At 40.1% G+C, this 23,099-nt stretch overlaps 1 protein-coding gene across 6 annotated transcripts in view; it reads left to right on the top strand.

The window, feature by feature from the left end:
• ARB2A (ARB2 cotranscriptional regulator A) overlaps positions 1-23,099 on the top strand; it is a 408,135-nt gene that overhangs the window by 281,723 nt on the left and 103,313 nt on the right. For all 6 annotated transcript variants that reach the window (XM_090038271.1, XM_090038274.1, XM_090038275.1 and 3 more), the window contains 2 exons: positions 7,522-7,638; positions 11,322-11,406. In XM_090038271.1, coding sequence (XP_089894397.1) covers positions 7,522-7,638; positions 11,322-11,406 — 202 coding nt within the window. The remainder of the gene's footprint in view (positions 1-7,521; positions 7,639-11,321; positions 11,407-23,099) is intronic.

The following is a 23,099-nucleotide window of genomic DNA, read 5'->3' as shown; positions in this document are numbered from 1 at the left end:
TCAAGTATCTCAACTTTCTCCACATCGTTCATTATTACATTCTCTTTCACATTCAGTAAAGGACCTTCTCTTTTCTTGGTCTTCCTCTGACTTCTTACATACTTATAGAATGCTTTTTGTTGCCTTTTGTGTCCCTTGCCAAACATTTTTTGATTTATGATTTGGCCTTCCTGATTTTTCTCCCTAAATGCCCATGCTTTAGTGTTTGAAACAACTTAAATAGTATGGCCAAGTTTCGACTTACTGATTTCTTTTTAAAGTTGGATAAAGCCCTTGACATCCTGCTATAGGTAGTGCAAGAGACTGCTAAACAGTTGGCCTTCCATTACTTGTAGACTCACTGGCTAGGGACAGACATTACACATACACTGACGTTAAGTGATCAGAACCTGGTTTAAACCTATAATAGAAATAGATGTTCAGTGCACATAAACCAGTTTGAAAATGGCCGAAACCCATTCGAGATAAACCTGGTTGAATGTAGTATCAGACTTAACTGATTTAGGTGAAACCGGTTTATAAAACTTCTGTCCCAGACCCCTTCCTGGTCCAAGTTAAATCAGTCTTCCAGCATCCCAGATACTTTGCAGCTTTGGGCGGGGCTATGCTCTGCTCCATCCCAGCAGGGCTCCTCCCCTCTGCTTTGGCAGAGACTGCAGGTACAGCAGCATCTGCCTGGCTTTCTCCTGCTTCCCCCCCCACCGCACCCCACCCCACCCCAGCCCACTCCCTGCTCAAGCAGGGATTTCCCCCTCCCCTCTGCCTTACACAGACATCTCTCAGAATACCATATGCTGGCTATGGTTGGAGAGGGGACAAAGACAGACAGGACAGTGTTGGCTTAGGGTGTTTTTTGAGCTAATCGCCGCATAGCTGGTAATGTCCCTCCATTCCTTCCTTGGAAAAAGTTGTTTAAGAAGAGCTTGAACTAATGAGAGAGGCTGTTTGGCTGATGGGCTGATAAATGCTAACAACTCCCTGTGTAACTCTCTTCTGTGTAACTCAATGCTCTGTTATCAATGGCGGTGGGGGGGAGAACCTCTTCCTAATCAGAGCACCTTGCTGGGGCCTGGCCATGCCCCCCTCCCCACCCCCAGCTCAGCATAGTGGAAGAGAAGGGCATCTAGCCTGAGCCACTGCAGGCATGTGCTTGCATTTCTTCAGTCCAGAGGGGTTGTCTGTGATGTTAGAAACTGGATTAGCCTAGCCAGGTTAGACTAACCTGCAAAGATTAATCAATTCAGACTCAGGTTTTATGAACGTCTGTCCCTAGCCACTGTCTATTAAGAGTGGATTATTAAATCCTGGAAAGGCTTTGTGGCAGACTTGAGCATGAAGAGCATGGATGAAAAATGCCAGGTTCCTCACCGGGGCTGCAAGTATAACTGGTGCCAGGATACCTGGCCCTAGTTGAGAAAGAGTAAAGCATCAAAAGCTTCCTAAAGCAATTCCAAAGCAAAAGTCTCTTAAAAGTCTGGGTATATTCAGCAATAGTCCATTCTACTGCTAGTCTCCAAATCTGCATTACTATTTTGCAATTGGGCTATTTGTCCTTGATAAATTTTTTGTGTTTATGGAAAGGCTCCTGCAGGAGCACAAGGAAGATTGCTTACATCCATCATGCTAGAGAGTAGTTCCCTGTATGCACCCTGGCCATATCGGTTTATGTGAGAAGACCCTCCTGACTCCAGTCATCAGGAATAACTAAACTGTTCACTTGGGGACATGAACCTTTTCAACTCAAAGACAGATGAGGCCTACAGGCTGTTCACACTCCTTGGGCTTGTATACTGTAGCCCCAACAAGAAAGCAAGCCTCTTCAGGCAGCATCCCTCTGATCTGTATTATTATAACCTACAGAAGGTACAGCCAACAAATTAAAAACATTACAATACAGAGGACCTACTGCCTCTTCCTTGGCTACAGTGCACTGGACATATTTGTTTCACTTCTCACCTGAAGTCTTTGTCATGATTAAGAGTCTGGCAGAAACTTTGCAAAGTCTTTATCCTCTCTCCTACTCACATGGCAAATACCTTTCATTTTCTGGGAGAGCCTGGACCAAGATTAGCCCAAACCAGGATGCCCAGGAGATTGTCAGCAACCCCTTTTTGCCTTTCCTTTGCCTCTCTTCTCCACAAGATAATCTTTAGGAGAGGAACTCTGTCCTTATTTTGGAGCAGGGCAAAAACTGCAAATTAAATTCAGGGGCCCAGGTTTTATTCACATTGTTTTCCCTTTCCGAAGGAAGGGGTTAGCATCTTGTTCCAAATCTTTGACACCTCAACAATATATATCCTACTCACAGGAAATAACTCACATTCTTAGTAAATACATCTCACTATTAGTACAGAGTCTTACCCTTTGATTTTTCCCGCAACACCAAGAGCATTAACCAAGCACTCAGCAGTTCCTGAAGCTCCTTTAAAGAGACAAGAGATTCAGTCCTATATATACTCTGTTGATGAGTTAATTTGGGATGTCCAGCAAGTGACCAACTCTATTTAAGTGTCACAGGTTCTTTGCCAACTGGGACCGTGCAGTCAGCAGGGAAAACCCCATACGTACTGCCATTTAAAGCATAAAGTTGCTGTGTTCCATAGAATCATGAAATCATAGGGTTAGAAAAGACCTTAGGAGTCATCTGGTCCAACTCCCTGCCTGAAAAAAGGAATGCTATGCATAAATTATCCCTATACAATGCTTATCCAATTAATTGAAAGAGATTTCACAAGTTTCCTCCAATGAAAGAGATTCCACAAGTTCCCTGGGCAGTCTGTTTCACTGCCTCGGTGTTCTAACAGTAAAAGAATTCTTGGTATCTAATCTAAATCTACTTCACTGCAGTCTGAAGCCATTGTTTCATATCCTGCCCTATGCAGCAGGGAAGAACAGTTGTCCTCCCCTGTCTTTATAGCAGCCATTCAGATATTTGAAAACTGTTATCATGTCACCTTTTCTCCATGCTAAACACACCTAGTTCTTTGCCTTCCAATCTTTTTATCCATATCCTTTTATCCTTCTCATCCATATTAGATTCCATGTCAGTGAGAGCTCATCTTCCATGAAAAAAATTGTAAAACATAGTGAACCTCATCAACCAACTTCACGTTTACCCAAAGACACTGCTAAAAGCACACCTCAGAAGTCTGAGACCTATGGTTTCATGCACCTACATGATAGTTTGCCAGACTTCACCTATAGTACATGAAGACTGATTGAAATCTGCCTAACAGGCACCAAATGGTCAGAGTTGGTCATGCTGCCCTTGTTAAATTGATAGGAAAAAAACCCTCTTCAGGTGTACAACAAAATACCTTTCTGTACACCTGTACCTATCAGGGCTCTGATAATAGATGCCTCCAGACCATTGGAGAGACCATTTAAATCCCCTTCAGACTTTCATGAAGGTCATCTTCATAAATGTCTTGGAGGGGTGCAGGGAGAGCTGTGGGGAAACGTATGTGTGTGTGTGTCACTGCATATATGTCATTGCATGTGTGTTGCCCTTAACAACTCAACAAAACTCATTAAGTGACCCTCCAGCCCAAATATTTGCCCACCTCAGGCTACATTCTTTGACGAATTTCTGCATACCTTTGTCCTACTTTTAGAGTCTCTGCCCTCTTAGGACCTCATCCTAGTATTAACAGGATCTCTTATTTCCTTCCCATCCCACCCTGAACCTTCTAGTATAGGGATTCTCAACCAGGGTGATGCAGCACCCTAGGGTGCGGCAAGATCCCATTAAGGGTACCATACCACCCATCCCCTGTGTAGGGGGGTAAATGCTCTCCTTCTCCATCCAGCACCCTCTACCTGCCCCAGATACTCCAACAGTGCCTACAGCTGCCTCTCTAGAGACTGCCACTGCTGTTGTCTTCTCCCAGCCTTTCCAGCCCCCAAGCAGCCCCTGTGCTGCTACTGCACTGCTAACAGCAAACGTCCCTTTACATCTTCATGTTTTGCACCTTGGCTTGTCCACTCCACACCTTCCACATTTCTGGGGCTGGCAGCCATGCCCCAGTCACTAGCATGTGAGACCCTGCAGGAGCAGCCTCAGTGGCAGGGGCTGCCCTTGCCTCCTGATATACAGACTAGGGGTGGTGAGGGGGAAAACAGTGGAAAGAGCAGGGCAGTGCAGGATAAGGTCCTGTACCACCACCATAAAGTGGCATTAGCTATATCAGTAATTCTTCACTTTTTTGGCCTCAAGGTCCCTTTCTGTATCTTTTCTGAGTTTAGATCTAGCTCAGTGATTTTCAACTGTGGTACCACAAAATTCACAAAAGTTTTGGAGGGGTTCCTTGAGGCTAAAAAGGTTGAGAATGACTGATTTAGACAGTGTAATAGATTACTATCAATGAAAACTCTTTTTTAGTTGGTATTTGCAATGCTTTGAGGAACCTGTATAGCTTGTGAACTGCTTTTCAACAACAGTGTGTAGCTGTATCAAGCTGCCATCACCATATTGAATGTGGGACTTGGTTGCTTTCTCAAATACCTTTTTCCCTCGTAGTATAATTAAATATACCAGAGAAGACAGGAGAAATTTAATTTTAAACACATTTGAATAGACCACCCAAACAAAGACAGGACAACCATCCATAGCAAACCAGTTTTTCAGCTTGGAGCAGTGGATGTGACTGATCACTTGAATAGTGGGACATGGTGCTGCCAGTATGTATGAGTCTGCTGATAACAACCAGAGCTAAGTACAAACAAAAAGCCCAAGGCTGAATTGATTCAATCTTTGCAAGTTAGTCTAAGCTGATTGTATTGAATCAATAAGCAAATGAACAGACATTCACTTGTGATTCAGAAAATGCAGCCACTTGCCTGCAGTGGCTCAAGCCAGAAACTGGGGGAGGGGGCTAGAGCATGGCTGTCTGGTACATAGCCAGCATGGGTTGTGTGTTTGCTTCCTCTTCCTGCTGCCCCGAGGTCTCTGGAGTTTTCAGCCCACAATCGCAGCAGCAGGACCCTGCATGGTTGCTCATCACTTCCTCTTCCTGCTTTCAGGTGCCTCTGGGATTTATAGTACACAGGCACAACCAGCACTAAGTAAGTCAGCAGGGCAGGGCAGCTTTGTACTCGGGCGAAGGTGAGTTTAACCCCCCTCCCTGGCCCCAGACCCTAGCTGGGGTTTGCCTGGTGGGGCCAGTAAGCCAGCCCTCACTGCTCCAACTAGGGAACAGAGGGGTGGGGCCAGCCCTGCTCTCTGGGGCAGACAGCATAATCCAGCCCAGGGCTGGAAAGCATACTGGGAGACTCTGATTTAACTTAAACCATGAAGGGGTCTGGGACAGAAGTTTTATAAACCGGTTTGACCTAAAGTCTGATACTACATTCAACCAGGATTATCGTAAACTAGTTTCAGCCATTTTGAAACTGGTTTATGTGCACTGAATTTCTGTTCAGTTACAGGTATCAACCAATTTCTGATCACTTAAACTGTGTAACTTCTGTCCCTAGCCCAAGAAATTTTCAGTCAGCCTTTCCAAGTCTGACTTATTAACCCAAATTCTGCTTAATCTGCTACCACTTCACTCCTCTGTGATGTCTTTTCTGACCTCTTGGTTGCAGGTTGAAACTGTCAACCAATTACTGCTTTTTATGCATTCCAGTGGTACAACAGTCATGATGGTTGTGAAAATTCATAAGTTGTGGACCACTGAGGACTGTTGGTTGCTGACAGTGTTCTCTTATGAATCTGATAGAGACCAAAACCATTTGATGTGCTGTTTACTATTTTGTCCAGAGACAAAAGGCATTTATCAGAGCTTGAAGTAAGTTAGCATTGTATTTTAGGTTTTCTTCCTGAGTTGGCTAAAATTTTTGTTTTTAAATATGAAATTCTACCTTCCTTACATACATCTGGGATCTTAGCCTAGCATTAACAAAATCCCTACTGCTCCTTTCAGTTGCCCAGAGAAAGTCTCAAGCAACACTCATGTCTTTCTAACAGAGAAGGTTTTAAATCCTTTTCTTCAGGTACTGATTAAGCCTGTACCAGATTTCCATCCTAGAGTACTTTTTCTCTTTTCAGTTGGTTCAGAAAGAAACATTTTCCTCTTCTTTACTTGATTGTCTGAGGTTTCATAGACTTCTCTCTGAATTACCTAGTACTGGGACTATCAGAAGCAAGATCCCAGAGCCAGACAGATCATTTATCTGATCTGGTATGGAGATGTATGCATACACACAGAATTAGCAGTGATGGTGAACATTGTTCATATAGTCTATATATTATTTTGATTAAGGTAATGTTAAAATAATCATAAATAGAAAATATAAGATAAAATAATAAAAATGTGGAAATATTGCTGAGACAGTATTTGCTGTGAATTAAAGGTAACACTATTTAGTATGAAGGACGTGTTTGCATGGTTTTTCAAGGAAATCAAGAGATTCAATTTGTACAAGATGTCGACAAATATTACTTCTGAAGTATGGATTACAGTGCTTATCTCTGTATTTATGATCTGAAAAGTCATTCATAGTTCCATCATAAAGGTCTCTTTTTCCTTTCAGAGTCATATTCTATTATGTTGAAAAATAGATCCTAGAGCACTAACAAAGAATGGCTAGCCTTTACACAGAGAAATTGTCCACATATACCCACTTACATGAGAGGAAGTTGGGAAAGCAGTTTGGTGCCACATATACAATGGTGAAGATATTAGTGAAATATTGGTTCTATAACTGTAATTCATTACACTTTCTTTGATCCTGTGTTACAAATTAGGGTCACTCGTGTCAGGAGATTAAAACCTTTTGTCTCTCTTTGATATCAAATTGCTCCTTTTCATTCCCTTTTACCTTGCAGACTAGTGTTATATTCTATAGCATCTTTGCCCATTCATTCAAATTATTGCAGCAGGCATTTAATTGGTTTAGAAATAATATTATCTAGATATGCTATGGTATTGTTTTAACAACATAGTATATTAGAAATCAAAATAATATTTATAAACTCTAGGGTTAGTTGGGTGAGAGAGAAACCACAAAGAATTCCATAGTGGAAGTGTGGGGTAGCTAAATTGGATAGAAAAAGAAAAAAAAATACATACAAGTCAAAGTAATATTGTACATCAGAAAAACTACAGCAATCTACTGAAAATTAGTAGATGATAGTCATGAGTAGCTTACAGTGAGCCACGGGTACCAGCTTCCCTGAAGCACAGAAATAGGAACTTGAAGAAACTTGTAAAAGGTGTCCTCAGGGAATCTTCCATTTTTTCACTATGATACCTTTAATCCTAGAATTGTCAAACCACATGGAAAATAATAAGACTGAATAGTTCAGTCAGTTAAAAGTTAGTATTATTTCTTTTATAAAAAATATTGAGTCTTTTTCTATTTCCGAAACTGTTAGGATTTGTATAAACTTTAAAAAAGTGAAGTCAAGTATTGAACTTATATTAGCCTTTTTTTATTAATTTAAGATCATTATCTCTAAGCAGGCACCATTCAATTGGGAAAAAAAGAACTTAAAGGCAACATTTTTTTTTTTAACAGATGATTCAACGAGAAGCAGAAGTAAAGAATAAGGTAACTGCTGTGGCGTTGACAGACTCTGTTCACAATGTGTGGCATCAAGAAGCTGGCAAAACTGTTCGAGAATGGATGCGAGAGGTGAGAATGGTTTTAAGAGTTTAAGAGGGGCATACACTATTATGAATGACTCTCTGAACTTTTCTTTATCAACTGATCTCTTCCATTTGTTTAAGCTACCAGAAAGAATACTACTAAACTGTGCAGTATCCCTCCACCTGCTTCTGAAATAATTTAAATTACAAACATTTTTTAATTCCAAAGTCACCAGTCAAAACAAGTACAAAATCAACATCCTTTTCTTTTCAACTCTGCAGCAGTGCATAGACAGATATCATCATTTTAAAAAGATGATCTGATACTGGAGCAGAGATCAGGGAAGCACTCAGGACTCCTCGGGTGCCTATACATGTGCAGCAAGGCTCCTTCGACATGCTATAATTACAGTGCCTCAGATCAGATTCAGTTAATCTGGAGCATGGTAATTACTGCACTCCAGCAAACTCCAGCATCTCATGTATCAGCATCCCCATGCTGAAAAATGGTGGCAGGGCGCTTTAACTAAAGCTTGTTCAATGAGCTTTAATTAAAATACCCCCACTGCCACTTTTCAGCACAGAGACACTGATACACGAGACACTCTGTGCACTTCAATTAGAGTGGCTTTCAGAGCCGCTCTAATTAAAGTCCCCCCCAACACACACACTCCTGGAGCACATGTACAAATGCCCCTGGATTCTGTTTTTGCTTGCTTTGTGATGTTGGGCCAGTTCCATAACCTCCTTATGCCTCAGTTTACTGATCTCTAAAACTGATGTATATTTTTCTATTTCATACAGGTATTATGAGATGTAATTCTTTCTAACTTATTTAGAGATTGCCTGGTGAAAGGGTAAAGTATTTTTATTACTGCTGTACTATAGAAACTACTAGTTGATCTGAGATTAATCTGATATTGGTTTATGGCCAACAAGCACTTTCTTTCTTCAGGGGAAGTATAATGAATTGCATTCATTATTCATTTGAAGATATAAGTATGGGATTGCTAAGATTAAAAAAGAGAGAGAATTTGTAATGTGAGATCAACTGAACTCTTGTTGTGAATCTGTTTTCCTGGTCAAATAAAGGCCATACCTTTGTCATTTGGAATGTTTTCTGTGTTTATCTAGTCCTATTTTGAAATTTAAAACAAAAAGGGTATGTTGGTAATATAGACGAAATTATCTTTTTTCTTGTTAAGAATGAGTTTTTATATGAGTTTTTATATGGATTTAGTGAAACCTTGTTTATAGACTGACTGTTCCTGACTTAACCTTACAGTTTTATAGGCCATGACTGATGGGAATAGAGAATCACCTGGGATGCAGGTTGACAGCTCTGACTTAAATGTTAAAAATATTAAGAATGGGAACCCCTGCAGGTCCTGTCAGAAAAATCCCCATTTCTTTAGGGGAACTAAAACCCTTAACATATTTGTTACATGGTTAAAATGGGCATTTTAAATCCTATAATTTGAGTCTGACAAGTCCATTTTTCTTTAAACATTTAGTCTGAATGAGACAAGTGCATTACGTTTAATTTCATTTACAGAAAGTAGATCTTAAAGAACAAGTTAAATGATTAATGGCCTAAAATGTGGATGGAGTGTCATAACTTAATTTAACATTCAAAATCTCCTATAAGAAGTACTTTTACATATGTGAAGTGTAGGTGAGTGATGTTAAGACTAACATTTCACCTGCATATCTCTTATTTTAATCAGGATTACAGCTACTGGTAGAATGAATAATAATTAAAATACACACCTGATCACTGTCTGTGTAATGCTAAATGCTGTCATTGAAAGAATGAATTGTTCAAAAAATCATTCTACACTGAAGCTATCTATCCTGTATCACTTGTGGCCTATTTATAGTACCTATAAGAGTTATGATTTTTGAATTTATTAGCAGCTGTGATGAATGATAAAACAAACCATCGATTTACATATCTTAACACTGCTTTCAAGAATACTTATTTCTTACAGGCAAGTGTCACCCTCTGTATAAAAGCTGGTTAATTGTGTGCTAATCTTCTTTATTATCTCTAGCTCTCTCATGTAGTATCAGTAGTTAATATTAATTTTACGTATTTAAAATGAATGTAATACCTAATGAAAATTCTACTTCTTTTATCATTTCTACCAACTTACATTTACTGTTTTACTTTCAGCTGTTAATTAAAATCAGGCATGCAAATTATGAAATGTATATTCATTTTAAACCTTAAAGGCTTTGTGAAACACAGAAATACTACCATTTTAACCATTTTGACTAAAAAAGATAACATTACTGGATAGTGTGTTTGTTTTCATGTTTTTTTCCACACAGTTCAATAGTTTCATTGATCTACTGTTTCTTACAAAAATCTGCCATGCTTTGTGAACTTCACTTTCTAATCTCATACAGCAACCCTTCCTTTATGTTGTTTCTGCTCTCCCTGGTCCCAGAACAGTAGGGTTGCCTTGACAAATCTATTCAAAAGCCATTCCTTGGCCTTTATTGGTGGGGACTGAAGCCTTTGAAATTTTCTTCTCGCTGCAACACAGCTGACATCTTCTTCCAGACAGAATGAATTAAGGAAATACAATAAGACACTTGATCTACCAGTCAAGGATCTTTCCACAGTGAGGACGGATTCCATGGTGCACAACTAGGGCAGCAAGCATTTAAAAATACACAATACATGCTTGTTTACCAGAATAGCAATCAACCATTTTAGCAAACATGATTGATGGGATGATTTTTTAGAAATCTGTCTGGAAATTCATTGGCTCCTTCCAGGAAAGATTGTTTTTGTTTCGTTTTGTATTTTTTTTAAGAGAAGTTAATCAGATTTTTTAAAAAGCAAAAACTCAGAAAGGGATTTATAACTTTGAAGCTACAAGGAATTTGTGGCTGTATTTCCACATACGGGCCTATAAAAACACATTGTTTGTAAGTTAATCCTTAATGCAACAGTCTTGGTCTGTTTAGACATATGTGTCCTAATAATACTTATTTAATATTTTAATAAAGAATTTTCTCTGAACCAGATACTAGTAAGGAGAAAATGTTTAAAAGTTGTAGTAATAAATTCTTTCTAATCAAATATTTAAAAATGAAAGGTAAACTTTTATATGTATTGAATATATATTCACAAAATGGGATATTTACATTTTAAAGTGTCTGTACTAGTTCAGTTTATTTGAATTGGCAGTTATTTCAATATTCATCTGCAAATTATATTGCATTCAGTTACAGATATTGCTTTGTAACTCCACAGACATTCTCTCAACAATAAGTTGCATCATCACATCCAGAAAATGATGACCTCTTAATACTAGCAAGAGGGGAGATTATTTATATCTGTCATAAATAATTATTAAATGGTTACTTAGAAATTAACTGGAATTACGCAGTAGAATATTTTAAGCTCCAGTTCATCAAAGCACTGAAACACTTAAATCCATTCCTGTTTAAAACAGCACTTAAGCACTTTTAAGTTAAAAATAGGTTTAAGCATTTTACTGAATTAGGATCTTATTGTTTTACTTACTTGTTAATGTGAAACTAAAGCACTGTTTCAGCTAAGTATATAAGCATTTGAATTAAGCATGGGCATAAACTGCTTATGTTTAGGCATGTTTAAGTACCTTGATGAATCATAGCCTAATCTGTGAAGTCTAGATTTATTCTTGCTTTAGGCTCTTGGTTCACTAGAAACTTGTCTGTCTCATATTACAGAACTGTTGCAACTGGGTGTCTAGTTCAGAACCACTAGATACATCCGTAGAATCCATGTTGCCAGACTGCCCACGTGTCTCTGCAGGTATGTGTAATTCTTTATAGTGTGAGTATACATATGTAGTTACAAGTGCCAATGACTGAGCAATTTCATTACTTAAATGTAACAATTGTATCACTTATTTTTAAAATAACATTTTGCTTTGGCCAAATAAGTCCAACAATATTTGTAGAGATGAGTGAACAAGTTAAAAGTTAAAAGGAGGGGGTTACTTGCAACATGTCACTTGTTCTGTGGTGACCTATCTCTGCCTATATTACATCACAGTAAGGTAAGTTTCCCATAGTGAAATAGGGTTAGTCAATGGGGTTTTCTTTCACCTGTCACAGGGTAAGTATGGGCATATGGTTACCATGGAGCAGCTGATGCACAGTAATTCCCCACTCTCTCTCAACTCACTATAATTTTTTGTTTGTCGGTATCCCAAGCAGCTAACTTTTAAAATTTTTTACAATTTATTTTAACTTTGTCTAGGAATGATATTCTGTTGTTTATTACTGGCTCATGTTTTAAAGGCCTTCTTTTCTCTTTGGGTTTAATTAATTTATGAGTTGTTATAACTGGGAGCTTAAGAAAAGTAATGACATAGATTGTGAAAGCTAGGAATTTAGCCTAAATTCCTCAGCAAACACCCAGCTTGATAATAAACCAAGAGGAAAAGTAACATTGGAATGAAAAAAGATTCACTCTAAAGCTTTGATTAATATATATATAGACTATACAACAATGCAAATCATTAAAATGTAAGCCACAAATTCAGTATCTATTTTCTTCTATGTTGGTGAAGTCTTTAGTTAATTCATTATAACACCACGTAATGATTTCCAAAAAAAATAGTCTGAAATACTGTTACTGAACCATAATTTTTTAGTATCAGCTTTCCAGAAATTACAGGCACAGAAATTACAGGATTTCTGCAGAATATAAAAACAACTTATGCTACATCCAATTAAGTAACATATACTACCTATTATATTCATGTTAATGTGAAGACTGTGATGTTCTCAGATGTTACACCGCAGGAAGCAGAACTGTTCACTTTGTTAGCTGAAAGTGTAATATCTGACTATGCATTTGAAGTCATAAGCAAGTCCTGACCTTGTAATCAAAATTTAGTTAATGTCACAATATTTTGTTAGGGCTTGTATGAAGTGATTTGTATTGTATTTGAGAGTTTGTTACAGCAGTCCTCTGAACAGATTTGCATTAGAGCACAGGTAGATCTAGCTATAGGATCAGGGCCTAAAACACTGTCAGCTCTGTAAAAATGATCTTCACTGTGTTTTCATTATTGCTGTTCTGTGGTTGGAAAAATAAAAATGTTGCTTCCACTTAACTAGTTTCATAAACCAAACTTTCTGTTTTTCTAAATATAAGTTATTGAGCCTTAAAATTAAATGCTGTGTAGTAATAGTAATTTTAGCTAACTTTAAGTTTAGTTTTAATTCTCTTACCATTGTACATGTAATGCTACCATTATACATGTAGTAGAATGTTATGTACAATGTAGGAGTACATCGTAAAGAAAATTATTTGATTTTTGAGGAGTCATTTTGGTTAAGCAGATAACTAACAAGTGTTTGAATAAAAAATAGCATACACTTAAAATGCTGAAAGATTTCTAATTCAGCCTTTGTTCTGTTTCTTTATATCTATATTAATATAAAGTCTTTGATTTAAAAAATCAAATGTCAGCATATTCAGAATAAGGACTGATACTCTTTAACAGTAGTATGAGTTAAGAACCCAGCATTAATTTTAACTTCACATTATTCCAAAGGAGAAAGAGACCTTGTTGAGTATAATTTTGATGTTACAATTGGTGAAATCCTGTCTTCATTTAAGTCATTGGCAAAACTACCATTAACTTAAATGGGGCCAGGATTTCACCCAATAATTATCTGTAGGGTGTACTTAATGTTGTAAGCATTAACATTATATGAGGTTTTAGAAAACATCGTAATGATTTTGGCTAGTGAACTACCAGTTTATTCATGAGGTTTTAGAAAATATTGTAATGATTTTGGCCAGTGAACTACCAGTTTATTCTCTAGAATATAACCTGAGCTATAAATAATTTCGACATTTTGCAACTGTTCCTAAATTCTCAGTTTCATCATATGTTTTTGTTCCTATTCACTACATTTATTCTGTTTCTTATGTAGACTTCTTAAGATTTTTTCAAAGGAAAAAAAAAGGGAGCAATCACTACTGGAAATGTATATATAAATATTAATGTTAATTTGCATCAAAACTATTCATATTGATTTATTAAATGTTACTATATGTTGGAACATTTCTATACAAGGTGATAAATTTGATTTCAGTCCTTTTCTGAAAATTGCAGTACTGAAGTAATCCACAGTAATGAATTGGCAGCATTGTCCTTTGTATTTAAATAAAGGACAGTGTTTTAACCTAATCTGTAAGAGATTTTTTGAAAAGAAATCCTTCTCTGAGAATTCACCTCTCCTTTCTGCTTAGATCACCTCTTTTTTCACTTACATCAATACTGATAAGTAAATTCCAGGTTAAGTGAACCATACCATTACCTTTTGATGAAACTTCATGTATTAGCTTTAAAACTCAGGGTCTGATTTCCAACTGCACTTGCATATCAAGATTCATGGGCAGGTTCTAATTGTTTATGAGTGGTTCTCAGTTCATCTTACATCATAGTCTTTGGTTTGTTGAGTTAATATATCTAATTCTACTTTACAAAGGAAAATAGGAAAGAATTTGTCATCATCAAACTGAAAAAAACAAAGATGAGCATCTAGAAAGTATTTTTGCAGCATTTTTTATTAGAACATTGGTGAAATTAAAACATTTTCTATAATATTTTTATTTCTGCTCATATTTTTTTACATAGAAATAAGAACAAAGGATATATTTTTGCTGCTAAGTATTAAAGTCAGGAAAGTTAAAATGTGAGAATCAATTTATGATATTCTGCTTCTCTATTTAAATGCTCTTTCACAACCTAAAAATATGATATTGCATATGTATCCATTCCTCAGCCTTTCAAGAATGCTTTCATAAACCTAGTATTGCCCCTACCTGTGGTCGATATTATTACAGGCACTGTAAATAGTCTTTAAAACATATCACAACATACAGTCCATTTATTCGACACAGTACACATAGTCCCCAAAAGTCCCAACCACTGTATATTGACAGAGTTTCCTCAGTTTCCTGCCAGTCCTGTGGTTCTTCTAGACTGTTTGCCGAACAACCACTCTAGTCCATTTCAGTAGTCCTTCCCAGCTCTTCCCAGCAGAAACCCCTCAGTCTCTCAACCAGGAGTTCCCCACCGTTTAAGGCCTACGTGCTGACCCACCCTCAGCTGAGAAACACCTGACCTGTCTCAGGAGATCTGATCCACTTTTCTTGAAGGGAGACAACCACTATGTGACATGGGCACAAGGAAACAAACAGATACCCAATGAAGGAAATACAAAATGAGAACGGGATTTACGAAGCAGTAGGTACAGAAAAGATTTAGAATTTCTGCTGGTCAATGAAGTAGATATGAACTTGTAATTTGGTGTAGAAACCCAAAAAGACCAAACAGATTTTAGGTTTTGGAAGCTTGGAAGCAACATGTTAGGGATAAATATGATACTCATTCCCTCATCCAAGGTGTAGTGAGACCCTAGAACAGTGGTGCTTAACATTTTTAGACTCCAGTCACTCTTCATTCGATTTCAGGCACCCCTTAGAAAAGGCCAAGTCTTAGTTTTCACTGGTTTTTTTGACTATAGAAAAATAATAGCTTTTTTTCTGTTAGAAGGAACTCAGAAAGCCCACAACAGGTCAGAATGTTTTTAACATGGTGGATTCCTATTTGCAATTTCTGGATTTATCTTGTGAATCGCATTTGCACAACTATCAGTGCAGCTGCATCCCCAGATTATTCAGAAAGTCATCCCATCAAGGTATTTGTGAGGAGGCTGAGGTAGTTGATTGTCCTCATAAAGCCCCATAATCTTATATAAACCTTAGGAATCTGCAGCTTTGGAAAACATAGCTCCTACTTCTCTGAAGTCTGACCACTTTTGGTAACCACTCAGAATCTCCCTTCATTATGCATATTATGTTCAGGGACAGAGTGTTATTTCACTCTAGTGGTCAGCCTAGTGTTCAGTAGGGCTGTGTTTCATTTCAGTTTCGAATTTGGCCATTTCAGAGGACAGTGATTCGTTTTGGTGTTTCAGATCACTGTTCCGTTTCAATTCAGCTGAATCTGTTTCGGAGTTTTGACGCTGTTTCGGCACTGATTCAGAGATTTGGATCAGCTGGGGAGAGGCAGACACAGCCAGGTGGCTGCAGGTTCTCCCGCAGCTCCTCCAGCTGTGCCTGGCTCTCCCCGGATGGGAGGAGCCATGGAAGAAGCCCCCATGGCTGTCCTGCCTAGCCCCGTACCCTGCTTGGCCCCAGCCGCTCAGCACTTAAAAAAAAAAAAAAAAAAAGCCCCACACTCACAGGCTGCAGCAACAGTGATCAGGGCCTCTGAGGGTTCATATCAGAACCCCACCCCGTGCAGTGCAGGGCAGTGGGGATCACCCCCCACCTGACACCCACATGGCAGCTGCCCACAGGTGCAGCACAGCTCAGCAGGGTACTGCATGCAGTGTGGCTGCTGGGGCTGAATGGTGCCAGGCTCTGGCTGACAGCTCTCAGACACTGCGTGGTGCCCTGCCGAGCCACGCTGCACCCACATGATGGGAGAGCTGCTGCACGGGTATAAAGTGGGGCGGGGGTGGCAATCCCTGCTGCCCCACACTACACAGGGGCTCTGCCATGAGCCCTCAAAGGCCCTGATTGCTGCTGCTACAGCCAGTGAGTGTAAAGCTTTTTTTTCTTTCTTTTTTTAGTGCCAGGAGACTGGGGCTGGGCAGGGGATGGGGCCAGGCAGGGCAGCCATGGGGGCTTCTCTCTTTGGCTTCTCCAGCTGTGCCTGCCTCTGCCCCAGCAGGGGGATCCACAGGAGAAGTCCCCATGGATGTCCTGCCCAGCCCCATCCCCCCACCCAGCCCCAGCCTCCCAATACTTTAAAAGGAGGGAGGGCTGTGGGACTGTGTCGAACTTTTCCTGGGGGGCGCCTCTAAAACATTCCAAAACTTCTGAAACATTTCTGAAGTGTTTTGGATGATTTCATTTTGTTTTGGAGCTTTCCATTTCATTTCAGATTCGGTGTTTCAGGTGGTAAAACACCTCCAAAATGAAACAGCTGCCAAAATTTAACACAGCCGTAGTGCTCAGCCTGTGGCAACATCTAGTTTAGTCTTTATAAGTGTTTTATTTACCTCAGTTAGCAGTCACTTAACTAAAGTGTGTGTGTGTGTGTGTGTGTACTAAAGTATATAGATACATTATATATGTGTGTGTGTGTGTGTGTGCGCACGCGTATACAGTAAAGTATAATATCTATACCTATATCTATATGTATATCTGTATCTATCTTTCAAGCCTTATAGATACTATACTTTAGTTCTCAATCAGTATTCTGGGTTCCTAGCTGATATTCATCTTTTTAAAATGTTCTGGTAATTCACTGGTATTATTGTTAATGATACAGGTACCATATTATGGCTTTTGGGATCCTCAGCATCAGTTCCTGAATTAATTACTTAGGATATGAGCACAGGTACATTTGGATTCATTTTAAAAGGCAAACCACACATCTGCTGTTACATTCTAACAGTTCCAGGGAAATCTGGACACACAAAGTTCTTTGGGTAAATCTGATATCTTTTATTAGGCCAACTAAAATAATTGGAAAAATTCTTCTTTGAAAGCTTTTAGGTACAAACACCGTTCTTCAGGCTGAGGAAGCACTATAATGTGCCATAAATTCAATGTCTGTATTTAGTCCATGATATTTTGTAGCCAGTAGGTTGATGACGTGAAGCTCATAGGCTTCTGCGAAATGTGTTTTCTAAATTTCCTTTGAGGATTAGTACTGGGAGATTGGAGAGAGGGTGGTTGTCTTGTGAGAAATGTACCCCCACAGATAGTTGGGTATTCTTGTCATCCATCCCCTCCCTCCCTCACCTTCAGGCAAGCCGCCTGTGGACCCGTCCCACTCGCCACCTGGGCCCTGTAGCCATGTATTCCAATCCTGAGCTGGGCAGTAGCCCCACCCCCAGCCTTGCCCAGCTCCTTCCCTCCCTCCCTCGCTCCCTATGAGAGCCTCAATCCCCTTTCCCCTGCCAAACTTACCCATGGAGGGCTGCTCTCCAGGTTGCTTGGTGGCCATGTGCATGAGTGCACACATGGAGTTGTTGCCCCCTGCCTGACTAGCCTCTTCCTACTTCCTCCAGCCCCTTGTAGGCTGGAACACTGCCAACCTGCAGAGAGCTCTTTGCTAAAGTGGAAAATCCATGTATTTCTCTGTTAAAATGAAAAATCCGCATATTCTCAGTCAAAAGGAGAAATCCACATTTTTTTCCATTTTTCCATGAGAAATGGAAAACCAGGATCCCTGAGTATCATTACGGGCCACCAAACACCTCGTTGAATTGAATGGAACTGTTCACTCAGAACTATTGCTTCAGAACACTCTGGCCTCAGTGCACATTATTCACTTGTTCAAGATTTTCTTTGCAACTATAATTACTAAAAACTTCCTAAAAGCAAATTAAAGAGTCTAGAGAACAGGACAATAGTTCTAAAAAGGCACCCATATAGCATAATATCATCATAAGGCAAAGAGTGGGTACCACTATACGGCATAATATAAGCATATATAAGCATAAGGTTGTGTACCAGCTTGTCCAATCCTGGTTCCCTCCTACCAAGATTAGAATGGCCCAGTGGGATCTTTACTCCTTACTAAGTGATGGAGTAGTAGCTGTTGCCCATTCACGGTATTTAAGTAAGATTATATTTGACCATTTAATCTACTAAACACCTTGGCTTACTCACATGAATGATATCACCTGTGTCAACACAGAACTGGCACAGACATCCTTTCTGTACTACGCAAGCCATATAGCTGACATCCTTTGTTGCTGTCATATTCTACACACATGCAGAACCATTTGCCTGCTTCCACTGAAGTTTGTTGCAAATCTCCTGTTGTTTTCAATGGGGCTACAATTTCACCTATCACACTTACTCTGTCCCTACACTTCTATCCCCAACTGGCTGAATTTTACCTATTTTTTCTTATAGTTCAAATATTCATTTACATAATAAAGCCCCAAGATAGCAACAAACACCAGTGAAGTCAAATGTGCTCTGCATGAGTGTAAGAGAGTACACTCTCAGAGCTCATTACAGCATATACAACCTACAGTAGCTCCAGCCTTCCAAAATAATTAGAGGACAGACATATACATTTTCTCTGTTTTTCCTTAGCTTTAATTACAGCAGACTAGACGGACAGCTTTTAAACGTTTCAAAATCTTCCTCATAATAGAAAGGCTATAGCAATCATAAGCTACCTTAAGCTGATTAAGAAGATACCTAACTCATCCCCATAGTGCCTCTCAGTTTACCACTGCTTCTGACTTTATGCTTTTAAATGTTTTAACACACTGAGGAAGGATAGCAGGATTTCTGTACTCAGTTCTGTGTGTTGATGCTTGTAGTTCGTGACAAGTGTTAAATATTCAGCAGCCTTAATATTTTTTTTTAAAAAGCTGTGTACATTTTACCATAAAGGAATATTAAACCAGACTGTGTATCTATTTTGCTAAAAGGTTATTTCTGTATTCAGTAGTCTTTCATGGAAATTAAAATTACAAAAATTAGTGCTCACTGTAAACCTCTTTACATTCTCTAGCTTTATGTTCTTGTATCTCTTGAAATTAAAGTTGTTTTTTTTAGTACAAACTTAAACTTTGCAATGTTTTGCCAAACTGGATATACACCTATACTTATCTGCATAATCACATTTTTAAAGTAGGTATGACATTAATGACATTAACTCATAAATGCAGGCATACTCACAATTAAGGTTGCTATTATGGCCTTATGTTACACTGGTTCCTAAATGTTTGAAGTCTTTCAGTCATATATGCCACCTTTGCTGACATATATTGTCAGGTAAGGTTTCTGGTTGAAAATATTAATGGCAGTCAAAATTGATGTGGTAAGGATGTTACTGTTTCAGTATTTCTTGAGCAGTATTTTTTGTGTGAGCAAATATATTTAATAGGAAATTGGTATGGGATTTCATAGATTTCATAGACATTAGGGCTGGAAGGGACCTCGGGAGATCATCGAGTCCAGCCCCCTGCCCAAAGGGCAGGAAGTCAGATGGGGTCATAGGATCCCAGCAAGATAAGCATCCAGTTTACTCTTGAAGGTGTTCAATGTAGGTGCTTGAACCACCTCCGCTGGCAGACTGTTTCAGACCTTCGGAGCTCGGACAGTAAAGAAATTCTTCCTTATGTCCAGCCTGAAACGGTCTTGCAGGAGTTTGTGACCGTTCGACCTCGTCATCCCTTGGGGCGCTCTGGTGAACAAACGTTCCCCCCAGATCCTGGTGGTCACCCCTGATAAACTTATAGGTGGCCATCAGATCACCCCTGAGCCTACGCTTTTCCAGGCTAAAGAGTCCCATGGCTCTCAGCCTGTCATCGTAAGATCTGTTTTCCTGACCTGTGATCATGCGCATGGCTCTCCTCTGGATTGCTGGAGCCACAGACTATAGCAGCAGTAAGTTGGCTGTACTTGTCAACTAAGTCCTGCCTTAACTAACATATGTTTTCTTGGAGTGAGAATTTCAGTAGTTTTCTATCCACTCTTCATTCTTCATGACAGGTCCACTTTTAGTCTTTTACCTTCAGGTGCTGCAGACAGCTCTTTGCTGTTTCATGCCTACCATTATATCCCTCCCAGCTGAATGTGAGCACATCCAGTATATTTTAAGTGACTTAGCTTTGCTGTTTTTTGAAAGGGGTGAATTCTATGAAGATCCCTTAAAAGATATTCCAAGTTCATTCTAGGACTGACAGAGCCTCCTATGCTGATGTGAAAATATGACCATGGAAGCAGTCACTGGAATTATCAGGAATGGTGTAACATAAGAGAATGGGGATGTAAGCAGTCTTGGGGGGTGTGGAGTAAGCCAAGTATCTGTGCCTTCAGGGAATCCAAATCATCAGTCAGGGCTGAGCCAAAGGGGCCAAACCAGGTTGTTTGTACTCCAGGTCAAGCCAGAGGTCAGGAACTGGGGAGTCCAAGTGCACAATGGAATAATCCAAGGTACTGGACTACATGGCTGGAGCAAGCCTAAGGCAAGGCAGTAGCAAGGCTGAGCTGCTACAGGGTGTCAGGTGTTGATTAGCCAGAGCCCAAATACAAGGTCTGGGGTTATATACTCTGGCAGCCAGCTCTGTAAGCCAGTCAGCTCAGTGCTGATGCTGGTCTGTGTCCAGGTGTCCCTGCTAAGAGGGCAGATTACCTTCTAACAGGACCCACTCTCTTCGTAGGTGCTTCCAGAGGGCCTTGGGCCAGCCTTTTCTGGATGTGCAAAAAGGAAGTCTCTGACTAAGCCAGGGGTGTAAACATTGTCAGGCTACGAAGACCTATCTGCTGGGCCCCATGCCTCCCAGTCTATCAGATAAAATAGTTTCTCCTTCCTCTACCTAGAGTCCAGAGTTTGCTATACCACATACTTATCACATCCCCAGACTGTGATGGGCAGTGGGGACATTGTGCTTCTTTCTGAGAAAGGGTTTGCAACATAAAAGGGATGAAATATGGGATGGATCTTACTGGTATATGGAAGTCTACGTTTAAAAAACACTGGTTTTTTGTTTGACAATCATGAAAGGCCCAAAGAAGTAGTGGTCCAGCTTGGCAGATAGTCAGGCTGATGAGAGATTTTTGTGTGAAAGCCAGACTTGGTTCCTAACAACAAAATTGGGGTGGTCTGGTGACCCCAGTTAGCCTGCTCCTTATATGCTTCCTTAGCCACTTGCAGTTACTGCTTCAGTTGTTCTTGAACTTGGTGCATATGAGTAGCCAAATCTCTGGCTGTTGGAACCAGACACTATTTCTAGTAAGGCCTTCTGTTGTACCATGATGCAGTGAGCCTCAACAAATGGATGTCCATGAAGTTCTATGGAGCACTGGAATCCACCATTGCTGACTGGTGAGCCTGAGCCATCACCTGATGAGGTGAGAGAGGTGGTGACCCACACTGGTTGTAACACTTGCAAGAGATAGAAGATGGAAAGGCATAGAAAGTAGAGGATCATGTCCCATACCAAGCCTGAGCCCCTCTGTTGAGGCTAAGTCTTGGACTTTCCTGCCCATGTAGTATCCCTTCTTTTAGCAGGTCAGGTAATAGCCACGTGACTTTGCCCCTGACACCAAGAACATAGACCTGCAGCTCATCATCGATTTCTTTTAATCTCAGACAGGCTTGGCTGCAGGGCACCCACATGTATAGCTTCAATTGCCTGATTATCTGGGACAGGTTGAAGGCTGTGGGGTAAGAGTTCCCCCACAGGGACCCCACTGGGGATTCCTGCCTGTTCCACCCTCTTCTACATCAGTCAGTGGTCAGATGCAGAGATTCACTAATGGATCCAGTTGAATGGCAGCCTTGACCATGGCCAGCTCATCTTTTAACTCATCATTCAATCCCCAAGGCAGTTGAAAAGTTGGGCAGCCTTATTCCATTGAACATCGGCAGTCAGGCAACAAATTCAGACCCCTCCTTCCAGGCCTGCAGGATATTCTCTACTGTCTACACCCAAACAGGTTCACTGTACAGCATGGTCATGGCCTCAGCGAATTTCCCCAGGTCATCTAGCAGGGAGATGGAGCCCTCCAAAAGTGTGAAAGCCCAGGCAAGGCCCTTGTCCATCAGTAGACTGATTTTCAGGCCCTAACTCTGTTCACAGGGAGAACAGGAAGTGGCATTGTTTCAAGAAAACCTAGAACTTCCATGGTTTCCCAATAAATCAATCTACCAGGGATTTCATTAGGTTCAGGGGGATGTTGAGGAGCAGATATGAAAGGGATAACCAGAGCAGCAGCTTGCACCACCTGGGCCCTCAGGACCACATTTTCCTCCTTCAACTTTTCAACTTGGGTTAGCAGGGCTACACTCTGTGCCTACAGAGCCCCTATTTGGGCCTGTAGGTTGTGCAGGCTGGTCATCAAAGCCTGCATGGAAAGGGGCTGGGGATGAGTCCCTTGCTGTTCTATAACATGCCTTTGTATATTTGGGACCATGGCCCTGCTCTTTTTCACCTTCTTTGAGATATGTGGAAGTCCCAATTCAATATAAGGAGACTTCCTAAGTGTTTTGTTGGAATCAAAGTTGGACTGAACTCTCTTGCACTCTACTCAGGGCAGAGGAATTGTGAACTTTCTTTTGCATGAGCTAGGGAGGAGAATAGGGTCAAGTTTCCTTGCTTCTTGGAGAATAGGGTGAAGTTTCCTTGCTTCTTTGCTTACCTGTTATGCACTGGCCTAAAGGTCCAAGATCTTTATATCTACATCCTTTCGTAATTGAGAGAGAGGTTTTCTTCATTTACTCCTGTGAGCTCTATAAAACTAGTACAGCTATGGGACAGTGAAGTGATACATGTCAGCATAATTGTTACTAAAGCCTGAAATCCTGCAAGCACTGAAGGTGTTGATTACCTGCCTGGAGTCATTCAGAAGATGCAGCTCTTAAGTTCTAACTGGAAAAATCTTTGTTGCTACTAGTGTCACTGCCAAAAGAATATTTGCATTTCAACTGG

The sequence above is a fragment of the Crocodylus siamensis genome, chromosome 3 (genome assembly GCF_052110815.1).
Source record: "Crocodylus siamensis isolate JL-2025a chromosome 3, ASM5211081v1, whole genome shotgun sequence".
In the NCBI taxonomy this organism is placed as follows: Eukaryota; Metazoa; Chordata; order Crocodylia; family Crocodylidae; genus Crocodylus; species Crocodylus siamensis.
This window is presented reverse-complemented; position numbering and strand designations above follow the sequence as displayed.